Source organism: Salvelinus fontinalis, chromosome 34, assembly GCF_029448725.1.
Source record: "Salvelinus fontinalis isolate EN_2023a chromosome 34, ASM2944872v1, whole genome shotgun sequence".
Lineage (NCBI taxonomy): Eukaryota > Metazoa > Chordata > Actinopteri > Salmoniformes > Salmonidae > Salvelinus > Salvelinus fontinalis.
In genome coordinates this window covers 15,617,409-15,631,621 of record NC_074698.1, presented here as the reverse complement: position 1 = coordinate 15,631,621, position 14,213 = coordinate 15,617,409, and the positions used below count along the sequence as shown (strand labels likewise).

General features: G+C 45.9%; 1 protein-coding gene across 2 annotated transcripts; it reads left to right on the top strand.

Annotated features, from left to right (window-relative positions):
• The first annotated feature begins 2,722 nt into the window (after nucleotides 1-2,722).
• Nucleotides 2,723-13,287, top strand: LOC129833278 (platelet endothelial cell adhesion molecule-like). Of its 2 annotated transcripts, XM_055897747.1 has the most exons (15): nucleotides 2,723-2,923; nucleotides 3,063-3,086; nucleotides 5,228-5,521; nucleotides 5,818-6,099; nucleotides 6,273-6,533; nucleotides 6,916-7,203; nucleotides 8,889-9,188; nucleotides 9,468-9,749; nucleotides 9,884-10,016; nucleotides 10,185-10,255; nucleotides 10,577-10,630; nucleotides 10,732-10,821; nucleotides 10,980-11,036; nucleotides 12,638-12,666; nucleotides 12,883-13,287. In XM_055897747.1, exons 1-15 carry the CDS (start codon nucleotides 2,866-2,868, stop codon nucleotides 13,093-13,095), a joined length of 2,436 nt encoding a protein of 811 aa, XP_055753722.1. In that variant the 5' UTR covers nucleotides 2,723-2,865; the 3' UTR covers nucleotides 13,096-13,287. The 2 variants fall into 2 exon arrangements, with proteins under 2 accessions (XP_055753722.1, XP_055753723.1); XM_055897748.1 differs by lacking the exon at nucleotides 12,638-12,666 and having other exon boundaries at nucleotides 12,883-12,988.
• The last annotated feature ends 926 nt before the right edge of the window (nucleotides 13,288-14,213 follow it).

Below are 14,213 nucleotides of genomic sequence, written 5' to 3'. Positions count from 1 at the left end.
TTCACTGGATGTTGGTCAGGTGGGACGCTACCATCCCACGTACCCTAGTGAGGTTAATATTTCAATGCTACATTAACATTACAGGCTACGGGCCATATGCAGATGTGGATGCTGTGAGAAGAACGTAGAATAGGTGATGTTGCTGCTGTAGCCCTTTTCCCTGTGAGCCTTTAGCACCTCTTAGTGGTGAGATATGAGAATTGCAATCAGGACTGAGCAGGAATTCACACCATAATGTGGACAGAGACAGTGTGTGTAAAATACCCCTATATGCTCTTTGGACAGAGTAGTTATTTCAGACATTCTCTGTTTGTCAAGCCCCTATTAGTGTACTATGTAGATCCTATGTAGATATCCTCAGAACCACACTAGCCCAAGTCTTTTGTCTGAGGGGGAGCAAAGAATTTGTCATAACAAGGTAAGCAGTAATGAAGCACAGTCTTTCGGTTTGACTTTCTCCCACGGACTGTAATATTGCATTTCCTGGCTACAGACATAACCTTTTTGGTTAACCCTTTATGTGTTGTATGGTCATACTGCCTTAAAACCTAGCGAGGGTTTTGTTGGACTTGCCAACCATTAATAAACAATGAGCACATGGGCAAGGTACATTTTGGTCTGTATTTGGTGTATCTAATTCAAAACTCAATTTCCATTAGCGGACATGAATGATGGAGAGTTGACATTAATGACAAAGATGATATTGCTAAGAAAATCTTGAAGGAGTTAATCTAAGGATTCTTGTCGTCTTTCATTATTTTGAACAGCATTGTAATGAGAGGTTAGAATAAGATTCAGATCGTACTGTATGAGCCCCTGCTGTGTTGCTGGAAGATTAACAGCAGGTGGTATCAAAGACTACATTGAGTAGTGAGCAGGGAGGGCCAGGCGGGATGAACGCCTCGATACACTCATCACACTCCTGCATGGGTTTGGCTTCAAAGTCAACACTCAGCCTCATCATATCAAGTCTGCCAATCAACCAGGGTCCTATCTATAGGCTTAAATCAACACTTGTTGAAGTCATGACTTCGTCCCTCTATGTACACTAACAAAGCCAGGCAAGGCTTAATAAATACTTAACTAGTGACAATAACAAATACAGTGAGTGCTTTCAGAAAGTATTCATGCCCTTGGACTTTTTCCAAATGTTGTTGTGTTACAGCCTGAATTTAAAATGGATTAAATTGAGATTTTTGGGTCACTGGCCTACACACAATACCCCATAATGTCAAAGTGTATTTTTTTATATATACAAATAATAATAAATAAATGAAAAGCTGAAATGTTTGAGTCAATAAGTATTCAACCCCTCTATTGTGGCAAGCTTAAATAAGCTCAGGAGTCAAAATTTGCTTAACAAATCACATAATAAGTTGCATGGACTCACTGTGCAATAATAGTGTTTCACATGATTTTTAACTGACTACCTTACCTCTATACCCCACACATACAACTATTTGTAAGATCCCTCAGTCGAGCAGTGAATATCAAACATAGATTCAACCACAAAGACCAGGGAGGTTTTCAAACGCCTTGCAAAAAAGGGCACCTATTGGTTGATCTGTAAAAATATAAATAAAGCAGACATTGAATATCCCTTTGAGCATGGTGAAGTTATTAATTACACTTTGGATGGTGTATCAATACACCCAGTCACTACAAAGATACAGTCGTCCTTCCTAACTCAGTTGCCGGACAGGATTTTACCATGAGGACAAAGGTGACTTTAAAATAGTTCCAGAGTTTAATGGCTGTGATATAAGAAAACTGAGGATGGATCAACAACATTGTAGTTACTCTACAATACTAACCTACTTGACAGTGTGAAAAGAAGGAAGCCTGTACAGAATAAATATATTCCAAAACATTCATCCTGTTTGCAACAACTCACTAAAGTAATACTGCAAAAAATGTGCCAAAGCAATTCACTTTTTGTTTAGGGCAAATCTAATACAGCACGTTACTGAGTACCACTCTCCATATTTTGAAGCACAGTGGTGGCTGCTCATGTTATGTGTACGCTTGTAATCGTTAAGACTGGAACGTTTTCAGGATAAAAAACAGACAAAATGCTAGAGGAAAACCTGGTTCAGTCTGCTTCCACCAGATACTGGGAAATTAATTCACCTTTCAGCAGGACAATAACCTAAAACACAAGGCCAAATCTACACTGGAGTTTCTAACCAAGAAGACAGTGAATGTTCCTGAGTGGCCGAGTTACAGTTTTAACTTAAATCTGCTTGAATATCTAAGGCGAGACTTGAAATGGTTGTCCAGCAATGATCCACAACTAATTTGACAGAGCTTGAAGAATTTTGAAATGAATAATGGGCAGATATTGTACAATCCAGATGTGCAAAGATTTTAGAGACTTACCCAGAAAGACTCACAGCTGTAATCGCTGCCAAAGGTGATTCTAACATGTATTGACTCAGTGGTGTGAATACTTATGTAAATTAAATATTTCTGTATTTAATTTTCAATAAATTGGCAAAAATTTCATTTTGCCATTATAGGGTATTGTGTGTAGATGGGTGAGGGGAAAAAAACTATCGAATCAACTTTGAATTCAAGCTGTAACATAACAAAATTTGGGGTAAGTCAAGGCACTTTACATTTGGGAACATGCATATCCTGAGGAAGCAGCGGTTATTTCCTGGTCAATGAAACAAAAAGAAGGCCAATGATAAGACGAAGACACATAGACAATCATACCCCACCCTCTCCACCTTCCTGCTCCTTGCGTACTCCACCTCTCATTCCCTGTGGCCCGGCCCGTCTTTCCCTTCTTCCCCTGTCCCTATGTGAGCGCCTGCCACTCTTTCTCCTGGCTGTGGTGCTGTATCAGTGTCATCACTCAGGATGGACTCCCCACCACTCTACCTGCCTCTGCTGCTGCTGACCTGTCTGCTCACCCTCTGTAAGGATCCAGCACTCTACTCTACTTTCTGAACTCAGATAGGTTACCTTTAGTTCATATGTATGTCTGTCTCTCACATCACTTGCTTTCTATTCTTATTCCTCCTCCTCTGTCTCCCTCCACCTATCTCCACTCACAGGGCAAGGGGCAGGAGCTCAGTCATGTAAGTATGAGATACAATTACTTTCTGTATTTGATGCCACTTTAATAAATGCACCAGAGAGCTGGAAGAGTCCCGGCATGGAGACAGTTTGAGGGCAGTTGGTCCTCTCTACGGTTGATAAGCGGCTATTTTTATGCCTCACACAAAATAGTTATTTTTGTAGGAAATGGGTATTGTGAGCGTCTGGCTTCCTTGACATTTTCATGTTTTTCATTCGATTTATTGAAGGTATTTTAAGCGGAATACGCAGCTGGTTTCATTGTTTTGTGTCAGCATGTGAACAAGCTTCTGAGATGTTGAACCTCTTTGATCCACCTACATTCTCAGATACTGTAATGGATTTGTTTTTCACAGCAACTTGGTTCATTCTGAGCTCTTAGTGGGGTATTGAGAGGGAGCTGGTGGCATATAACTGTAATAACAGACCGTATCTATTCCCCGAAGGCTGAGTCGCAAAGTTGGCTACAAAGTACTTTTGGTTCAGGTGCAGTGCATTTGAAAAGTATTTTGACCCCTTGACATTTTGTTACATTACAGCCTTATTCTAAAATTGATACATTTGTTTTTTCCCCTCAATCTAAACACAATACCCCACAATGACAAAGCAAAAAAATTGTTTTTAGAAATGTTTGCAAATTTATTAAAAAAATTCTTATAATAATATCACATTTACATAAGTATTCGGCAAAAACCAGGGAACACAAGGTACCGTATAACAATGTACACTTCCACATCTCTTGAATATATCAAAGTAGGTCCAGCACACTATATTCAAAGCACCCCTGAGAGTTAGAGTAGAATTTAATATCTTGTTGTAAGGTTTATCGCACACACACACACACACACACACACACACACACACACACACACACACACACACACACACCATTCTGCTGCATGGCTGAGCTGTATGTGTTACCTATTCTAAAAGCATTACCAGGGAGGATGTGGAACAAAATGCCCGCTTTGTTGTGTCAGCTCAGGCACAATATTGTTGTTGCTATTGAGTGCGAACAGGAGCCAAGGTAAGGCCACAGCCCTCCCAGGGGAGGGGAAGGTTGGTCTGTGTTTGTTAAAGTGTTTTCCTCCTTTCCTTCCTCCTCCACCTCCTGCTTACTGTGCGGTGGAGTGGAGGGTCGCCAGGCACACCTCCTGCTTACGGTGCGGTGGAGTGGAGGGTCGCCAGGCACACCTCCTGCTTACGGTGCGGTGGAGTGGAGGGTCGCCAGGCACGCCTCCTGTTTACTGTGCGGTGGAGTGGAGGGTCGCCAGGCACACCTCCTTCTTACGGTGCGGTGGAGTGGAGGGTCGCCAGGCACACCTCCTGCTTACGGTGCGGTGGAGTGGAGGGTCGCCAGGCACACCTCCTGCTTACTGTGCGGTGGAGTGGAGGGTCGCCAGGCACACCTCCTGCTTACTGTGCGGTGGAGTGGAGGGTCGCCAGGCACGCCTCCTGCTTACGGTGCGGTGGAGTGGAGGGTCGCCAGGCACGCCTCCTGCTTACTGTGCGGTGGAGTGGAGGGTCGCCAGGCACACCTCCTTCTTACGGTGCGGTGGAGTGGAGGGTCGCCAGGCACACCTCCTGCTTACTGTGCGGTGGAGTGGAGGGTCGCCAGGCACACCTCCTTCTTACTGTGCGGTGGAGTGGAGGGTCGCCAGGCACACCTCCTGCTTACTGTGCGGTGGAGTGGAGGGTCGCCAGGCACACCTCCTGCTTACTGTGCGGTGGAGTGGAGGGTCGCCAGGCACACCTCCTTCTTACGGTGCGGTGGAGTGGAGGGTCGCCAGGCACACCTCCTGCTTACTGTGCGGTAGAGTGGAGGGCCGCCAGGCACACCTCCTGCTTACTGTGCGGTGGAGTGGAGGGTCGCCAGGCACGCCTCCTGCTTACGGTGCGGTGGAGTGGAGGGTCGCCAGGCACACCTCTTGCTTACTGTGGAGGGCCGCCAGGCACCAGGGAAGGGCCTTCCTCTGTCTGGAGGACTCTACCTGCACTGTAAAGGAGAAAGCACAGAGGGAAATCCCTGGCTAGTCTTGAAGAATAGTCATTTTAGCCTTGGTTATTTTGTACCCCAAATAGTAGTTTGCATTAGCCTTGGATGTCATGGTGTCTTTGTGTGTCTGTGTGTGTGGTTGTCCAGTATTCACCATAGATAGTGTGACACTCAAACTGGACCCAAGTGGCGAGGTAACCAGTGGGACCTTGTTGGACCTGAACTGTGAGGTCAGCGTCAGCCATGACCAGTCCCACCCCCTGACACACAGCTTCAACTTCCTGCGAGACGATGTCCTGGTCTACTCCAAAAACACCACGGAACCTGCGGTCCTTCACCAGCTCACCCCGGCCAGGGCTGCCAACTCTGGCACTTACAAGTGCCAGGTCATAGTTCAAGACAAGAGCAAAGGCAGCAGAACCCACAGACTCACCGTCACAGGTACTGCTGAAATGGATCCATGATTATATTGACTTTCTGGTAAAACTCTCTAGATCTCTAGATCCCGTAGGGCGGTGCACAATGGGCACAGCGTCGTCCGGGTTAGGGTTTGGCCGATGTAGGCCGTCATTGTAAATGAGAATTTGTTCTTAACTGACTTAACTGACTTAAAATAAAATAAAAATATCTTCATTCGTAATCCATTATATGTAGGTACATACAGTATCAAGTATTTTCCTCCTGATGATACATGGTATGTGACATCCTAGTGACTGACATTGATTGTTCGACCACAGGCTTACAGACGCCTGTGCTGCAGGTGACCTCCCAGATCCTGTTTGAGGGGGAAGAGGTGACAGCTACCTGCAGCGCCCCAGATGAGTCTGGCTCCCTGTTCTTCCACTTCTACCAGGACCAGGAGAAGATCAAGCAGGTGAGGGCCAGTGGGAACTCAGTGGAGACCAGGCTGGAGCTGAAGCATGCTGGGGACAAACACCTGCGCTGTTACTTTGAAATCATCATGCAGCCCGACGCTGGGAGGTCCAACAACAGTAACACTGTCAAGGTCATGGTCAAAGGTAAGAGTGGGGTTGAATGCTGACTATAACTGTTGCATTTGTCATTCGAAGGTACCGGTTCAGATTTATAGTAGCTATGGGCATTATGCTTCTGTGTGCTTCAATATTTGACCACCTGTAAGAAAATAAATGTTGGGTTCAATAGTTTCTCTGTTCTTCTGTTGTATCATTAGAACTTTTCTTCACACCCGTCATGAACATTCTTCCTGGTAAAGACGTGATTGAGGGTGACATTGTTGAGTTTGTCTGTCGAGTGGTGAACCCCCCACCCAATGTGGTGGTCTTCCTGACCAAGGACAAGAGGGTGCTTAAGTCAGCCTTCATTAGTCTCAATCATTCGCTCAGTGTCCTGGCAGAGGACTCTGGGGAGTATGTGTGCAAGGCGGACAGAGGCAATGTGCAGAAAGAAGCCTATGAGAGCATCAAAGTCAAAGGCAAGTATTGGATGTCCGACTGTGTTGTAAAAGGTTTAGCCACATGACATGTAATAGTGAGCGTTTTCTAACTTAATTTAATGTTACGCCATGCCAAAGTATCTTTGAATTTAATTTTTCGCCATGCCAAAGTATCTTTGAATTTAATGTTTCGCCATGCCAAAGTATCTTCGAATTTAATGTTTCGCCATGCCAAAGTATCTTTGAATTTAATGTTTCGCCATGCCAAAGTATCATTGAATTTAATTTTTCGCCATGCCAAAGTATCTTTGAATTTAATTTTTCGCCATGCCAAAGTATCTTTGAATTAAATTTTTCGCCATGCCAAAGTATCTTTGAATTTAATGTTTGACACTCTGCTTTTTCTGTCTGATCCCCACAGAGTTGTTTTCCAAGCCAGTCCTGGTGATGAAGCCCAGAGAGGTGTTTGAGACACAGCGCTTCACACTGAACTGTGATACTGACCGCTATTCCCATGAGAGAATCAACATTGGGGACGTGAAGTACTCCTTGTACAGGAACCAGGTCCTACTGACATCAGGAGGGAAATACAGTGCCACAGCACACCCCTCTCTTAATGGAAATTACTCCTGCCAGGCCCAAGCCCAAGGAAGAGGCCAAACCAAAAAGATCTTCAAAAACAGCACACAGATTGTCCTCAAGGCAAAAGGTGAGTCTCTCTGTGTGGTGTGGTGGTTAATTTCTTTACTTTCAAATGAGAAGAGACAAACGTATCACAGAAGTCAGAGCTATACTTAAACTGAATCTTTATTCAATTATTAATAAGGAAGCAGGTCAATACAACCCACAAATATTTTTTATTTTTTATTTTATTTCACCTTTATTTAACCAGGTAGGCAAATTGAGAACACGTTCTCATTTACACTTGCGACCTGGCCAAGATAAAGCAAAGCAGTTCGACACATACAACAACACATAGTTACACATGGAGTAGAACAAACATACAGTCAATAATACAGTGAAAAATAAGTCTATATACAATGTGAGCAAGTGAGGTGAGATAAGGGAGGTGAAGGCAAACAAAATATATATAAAAATAAATAAAAATATAAAAAGGCCATGGTGGCGAAGTAAATACAATATAGCAAGTAAAAAGAAACAACACTGGAATGGTTGGTTTGCAGTGGAAGAAAGTGCAAAGTAGAGATAGAAATAATGGGGTGCAAAGGAGCAAAAATAAATAAATGAATACAGTAGGTAAAGAGGTAGTTGTTTGGGCTAAATTATAGATGGGCTATGTACAGGTGCAGCAATATATGAGCTGCTCTGACAGCTGGTGCTTAAAGCTAGTGAGGGAGATAAGTGTTTCCAGTTTCAGAGATTTTTGTAGTTCGTTCCAGTCATTGGCAGCAGAGAACTGGTAGGAGAGGCGGCCAAAGGAAGAATTGGTTTTGGGGGTGACCAGAGAGATATACCTGCTGGAGCGCGTGCTACAGATAGGTGCTGCTATGATGACCAGCGAGCTGAGATAAGGGGGGACTTTACCTAGCAGGGTCTTGTAGATGACCTGGAGCCAGTGGGTTTGGCGACGAGTATGAAGCGAGGGCCAGCCAACGAGAGTGTACAGGTCGCCGTGGTGGGTAGTGTATGGGGCTTTGGTGACAAAACGGATGGCACTGTGATAGACTGCATCCAATTTATTGAGTAGGGTTTTGTAGGCTATTTTGTAAATGACATCACCGAAGTCGATATAAAGTGAATCGATTGAGTGCCCTACGATAATGATGGCTGGTTGACAAATCACCCTCAGATGATTCGTTGAGAGCCTCGATACAAAGGTACAAAGGTCTTTTATAGCCAAGATACACCCCCTTCTGTCTACATGACAAACAACAGATGTATGGAATGGGTTACAAGTTTAAGATTTATATGAAAGATACTGTCTGCTGTGAATTATAAGTATCTGCTGTAATAACTTCTCATTGTGTAGAAACCAGGGTCTGGCCCCGAGCCATCTCTCCCTGGTAGCTTCCAGTCAGGCACACAGACACTAATCATGCTATGGAATGCAATCTTGTTAGGTTTATCACCCAGAAGACATTGTAAATCTTCTGTCAGTGTTAAATCTCCTAGAGGCCCACTTTCAGTAGAACACACACAGATAGATGAGTGTTCTACCAACCCCTTATTATGTTGCATAAAACAACCATTTGATGCAATAACAGCATTATAACAATCTTGTCATTTCTGTTCTGACAGTGGATGGGGTCATATTAAAAACACTCTCATTCAACAATCTCAAACATTGCATGTGTTTTATTTTCTAACAGTTTTTCTCTTCTCTGGTCTCATTCTGTCTTATTCGTTCTCTCTTTTTAACTCTCCCTCTGTCAGTGCCTGTGTCAGTCCCTCTTCTGAGTGTGGTAGGAGGCAGGTTGATCCTGGGCAAGCCCTTCCAGCTCCAGTGTCAGAGTGACAACGGTAGTCTGCCCATCACCTACACCCTGCTGAGCCCCCACAGACAAGCTGAGTTCAGGGTGGTCCATAGTCCCTGGGATCTGGCCCACTTCAACATCACCTCCATCCACAGGAGCATTGACATCCACAGCTTCTCCTGCAAGGCCGAGAACTACCCCAGTCAGCCCCACATGGAGAGCTCAGGAGAGCACCTCCGACGCACTGCCACCATCATAGGTGAGTTGGCCACACCACCTGTTTATAACAGAACCAAATGTATATATATATCCATCCATCCATCCATCCATCCATCCATCCATCCATCCATCCATCCATCCATCCATCCATCCATCCATCCATCCATCCATACATACATACATACATACATACATACATACATACATACATACACCTACATATGGCTCTGGCTTATAAAAGGGAGATGCTGGTACAGTCAGTCTAACTGATGACATAGTAGATTTACTCGATTGACTCAACAACATTAATTCCCCAAAGAGCCAGTGTCCAGGCCAGTACTGACCGTGACACCCAACATGGGGGACGTGGCTGAGGGGGAGGACCTGACCCTAACCTGCACTGTCCAGTGGGGCACGCCCCCCATCACCTACACATGGTATCACACAAAGAGTGCCCTGCCCCTGCTGTCCAAGACTACCAACGATATGCGATTATCCCACTCGGTTCAAGGTGTCAGTAGAAAGCATGGAGGCGGATACTACTGCGTCACTAACAACCCATCCAATGACAGCCAGAGGAGTGCCATGGTCACTGTTGGAGGTGAGAGGGGAAGGGATCTTGCAGATGAAAGTATTATCACACAAACACACTGGTGTGTGACTAGAAGTCCTTTAGCTAAATCCACTGTGGCTGAACTTGACCTGAGGTAACCTCTGTAACCTTGCTGTCCACAGTGAAGTTGGCTGGCTGGAAGAAGGGGCTGATCGCAGCATTCTGCATCCTGCTCACAGTGTCTCTCATCATCATTATCCTCGTTAAGAAATGCCTTCTTCCATTCAGAAGAGAGAGAACAGTGGAACTCTCAGTGTGAGTAGGCCTGGCTTTGATTTCATCATACTAACATAGTCACAAACCATTGAATGTACAGTGATGCACAATTCTTTGTTTGGGAAGATGTGAATATTAAAGCGATAAAGGTCATATAGGAGTTTCCTGTTTAATTGTTCATTATGTTTTCTTGTTCCCCTCTCTCAGGAAGCCAGCAAGCACTAAAACAGACGAGACTCTGAGACTGACCCATGGAAAAGTAAATGAGGCTGCCAATGGTAAGATCTGTCTACTGATTTACTGTACAGTAGAACCTATATCTGCTGTCAGGACTTCACACTGCTAAACCATTGGCCCATGATAGAAAGTTGATGGAGTCTTGCAGACCCCTACCATCTCAGCCCTAACCTTGCTCCAACACTTCATCCTCTCAGGATGTCATCTCTCTTCCTCTCTGTGTGTTCCTTCCTCCTAGCTTGGCTCAGGGTAAAGAGCAGGTGAGGGGATGCATACCTAATATGGCAAAGCAATGAATGTTTCATCCAATTGGATGTGACCGGTGTCCTGTATGACTGACCCCTGGTCTCTGTGTTTTGCAGTCACTCCTGGGGTCATGGGAAGGAGCGTCTGGAGTGATCACGTCTCAGGCTCAGGTGAGTGCACCAGAGTTCATGAGGTCAACTCCTGCATTTCAACAGTAGGACTATGTAACTATGTAGCTATTCACGTCTAACATTAAGTGTGACTGTTGTAGAGTCTGACGACCAGACCAGCGAGGAAACTACTGAGGCACCTGAGCCACAATACACTGAGGTCCATCCCCAGGAGATAGACCCCACCAGAGGTAAGAGACTGACCCATCCTCTTAGCTGGGAGGTGCTAGGCTTCAAATACGCATGGCAACATTATTATTAATCTATTGCTTAATGTCAAATAATCATGAGCTGTCCACTTGCATTTTTTTATTATGTCCCTATGAAGCATTTGTTTATGCATTTCTAGCCCCCGTGAAGAAAGGCACAGACACTGTGTACAGCGAAGTGCGGAATTCGAATCAAGGTAAGACTAACATCCTGTTCGATGTTCACTGAAGCCCTCTATACACTAAGAAACAGCTAATTAGATGGGCTTCTTCTCTGGGGTTTGAGAAATGTGCCATGCAGAAAACCAGGCCAGGCCTAACTCTAAACATCTGCATTATCAGTGAGAGAGGGTGCCGTTAAGCCGGCCGCTTAGCCAGCTTTCCACTTCCTGCTCTTGTCAAAGGGAACTTCCTGTTATTACAATCCAATCCAAACACAGGGTGCATCTATCAAGCGGAGTGAGAGGACAGACTGTTTTGGGGAAGGAGGAGGCTCTGGGTGGAGGGTGTTTTTTGGGGAAAGCGGGAGGCTCTGGGTGGAGGGTGTTGTTTTGGGAAAGTGGGAGGCTCTGGGTGGAGGGTGTTGTTTTGGGAAAGCGGGAGGCTCTGGGTGGAGGGTGTTGTTTTGGGAAAGCGGGAGGCTCTGGGTGGAGGGTGTTGTTTTGGGAAAGGGGGAGGCTCTGGGTGGAGGGTGTTGTTTTGGGAAAGGGTGAGGCTCTGGGTGGAGGGTGTTGTTTTGGGAAAGGGGGAGACTCTGGGTGGAGGGTGTTGTTTTGGGAAAGGGGGAGACTCTGGGTGGAGGGTGTTGTTTTGGGAAAGCGGGAGGCTCTGGGTGGAGGGTGTTGTTTTGGGAAAGGGGGAGGCTCTGGGTGGAGGGTGTTGTTTTGGGAAAGGGTGAGGCTCTGGGTGGAGGGTGTTGTTTTGGGGAAGGGGGAGACTCTGGGTGGAGGGTGTTGTTTTGAGAAAGGGGGAGGCTGGGTGGAGGGTGTTGTTTTGGGGAGGGGGTAGGCTCTGGGTGGAGGGTGTTGTTTTGGGGAAGGGGGAGGCTCTGGGTGGAGGGTGTTGTTTTGGGGAAGGGGGAGGTTCTGGGTGGAGGGTGTTGTTTTGGAGAAGGGGGAGGCTCTGGGTGGAGGGTGTTGTTTTGGGAAAGAGTGAGGCTCTGGGTGGAGGGTGTTGTTTTGGGAAAGGGGGAGGCTCTGGGTGGAGGGTGTTGTTTTGGAGAAGGGGGAGACTCTGGGTGGAGGGTGTTGTTTTGAGAAAGGGGGAGGCTGGGTGGAGGGTGTTGTTTTGGGGAAGGGGGAGGCTCTGGGTGAGGGTGTTGTTTTGGGGAAGGGGGAGGTTCTGGGTGGAGGGTGTTGTTTTGGAGAAGGGGGAGGCTCTGGGTGGAGGGTGTTGTTTTGGGAAAGAGTGAGGCTCTGGGTGGAGGGTGTTGTTTTGGGAAAGGGGGAGGCTCTGGGTGGAGGGTGTTGTTTTGGAGAAGGGGGAGACTCTGGGTGGAGGGTGTTGTTTTGAGAAAGGGGGAGGCTGGGTGGAGGGTGTTGTTTTGGGGAAGGGGGAGGCTCTGGGTGAGGGTGTTGTTTTGGGGAAGGGGTAGGCTCTGGGTGGAGGGTGTTGTTTTGGGGAAGGGGGAGGCTCTGGGTGGAGGGTGTTGTTTTGGGGAAGGGGGAGGCTCTGGGTGGAGGGTGTTGTTTTGGGGAAGGGGGAGGTTCTGGGTGGAGGGTGTTGTTTTGGGGAAGGGGGAGGCTCTGGGTGGAGGGTGTTGTTTTCCTGAGCTTGTCTCCTGCTCTTGTTTTTGCAGGTGAGTCAGAGTCCGAACAAGCTGACAGCGTAAGTAGAGCAATGTACTAACAAATACACTCATGTACATAACAGTACTGTTTTACATACAGTACAGAGACCTTATGACCTTGTTTTGTCTTAGAGGGACCCCTTATGGAGAAAATAAGATTCAACACAGGAGGAGGAAACTGCTGGAATACACAGATACTGTAGAAACAGACACTGGCTTCGTCTTGTAATTTGTATTTTATTTGTCTATTTCAGCAAGGCTCAGTTGAGTATGCCCAGTTAAACCACAATGACCATGAGTCAGAAGAACCAGAGCATGAACCAGACCATGAACCCCGGCCTGAACCAGAGCACGAACCAGACCATGAACCCCGGCCTGAACCAGAGCACGAACCAGACCAAGAACCCCGGCATGAACCAGAGCACGAACCAGAACAAGGATCAGAGCAAGACGGACAACTTGAATGACCACCATCAATATTTATTCTCTCATTTATTCAGACCATTGAACAACTCCCTCTCCTAACTGTTATTGATTTGAATGCATTTGTATATTTTCTATATTTTTTACACTTCTTCTTATTAACCTTTTGTACAGTCTTTAAATGCCTGTAATTATGCCTTTGTGAATTGAGAATAAAACAATGCAGCAGAATGGGAGAGACCTTGTCCTGTGTCTCAATGAGAAAAAAATAGTTATTGACGATTTCCGTCATCTCTCCTGAGAACGTGCACATAGGATGTGTGTTGTGACCCAGAGGAAAATACACACAAATACATTTTCCTCCATTGTGAGCTGAGCTCCATGGACAGGAAGGAAACCTTTGAAGCCTGCGGGGTGTAGTGACAGTCAGGCGCTGTGACACCCCCGTAGAGAAGTGTGACAATATGAGAAAAGAAAGTCTATACCCCCTGGTGGGTAACCAGGCAAACCACTCTCCCTCTCCTGACCAGAGGAGGGCAGCACCTTGCTTACGATTCAGTAGGGAAACTTGGTGCCACGCTGCTGAACTCATGTGAGGCTTCCACTGTGTTTTGTCATCAAGGCATATCAGTTCCAGTTCCCATCCTTTCATGGCTTTGATTAACTCAGACGAGGAGTGACTCAATAAGTTATGAGTTCATACAGGAGTCAATTCCTTTTCTCAGTAGTTGGCTACCAGAGGAGATTAAAACCAGACAAACAAACTTTAAAGTGTAGGCTATATTGTCTCTGTACAAAGGTGTACACCAAACTGCACCTCTCTTCAGTCTGGAAGGCTAGTGGACTCATCATGCCCAAGGGAACACAACAACATTACATTAGTAAGGTCTGTGCCATCACATATCCTTGATCACAAAATCTAAATATCTATATTAGCTATATTGTATTTGTTTATTCAAAAAGCTTAATGAGACATCACCAAGGTGATCTGAACAACAAAGGCCTATAGTCCACAAGAGGTTGATTCCTTCATTAATGTCATGGCACATGTTGTTGACAGTCCAGCTCATGCGGATTTGCCTTTTGACCAGGAGGCTCTTAGGGACGTTGAAAGACTGACCAACCCTGTGTGAAAAGCCATAAAACCTCGACCACACAGCTA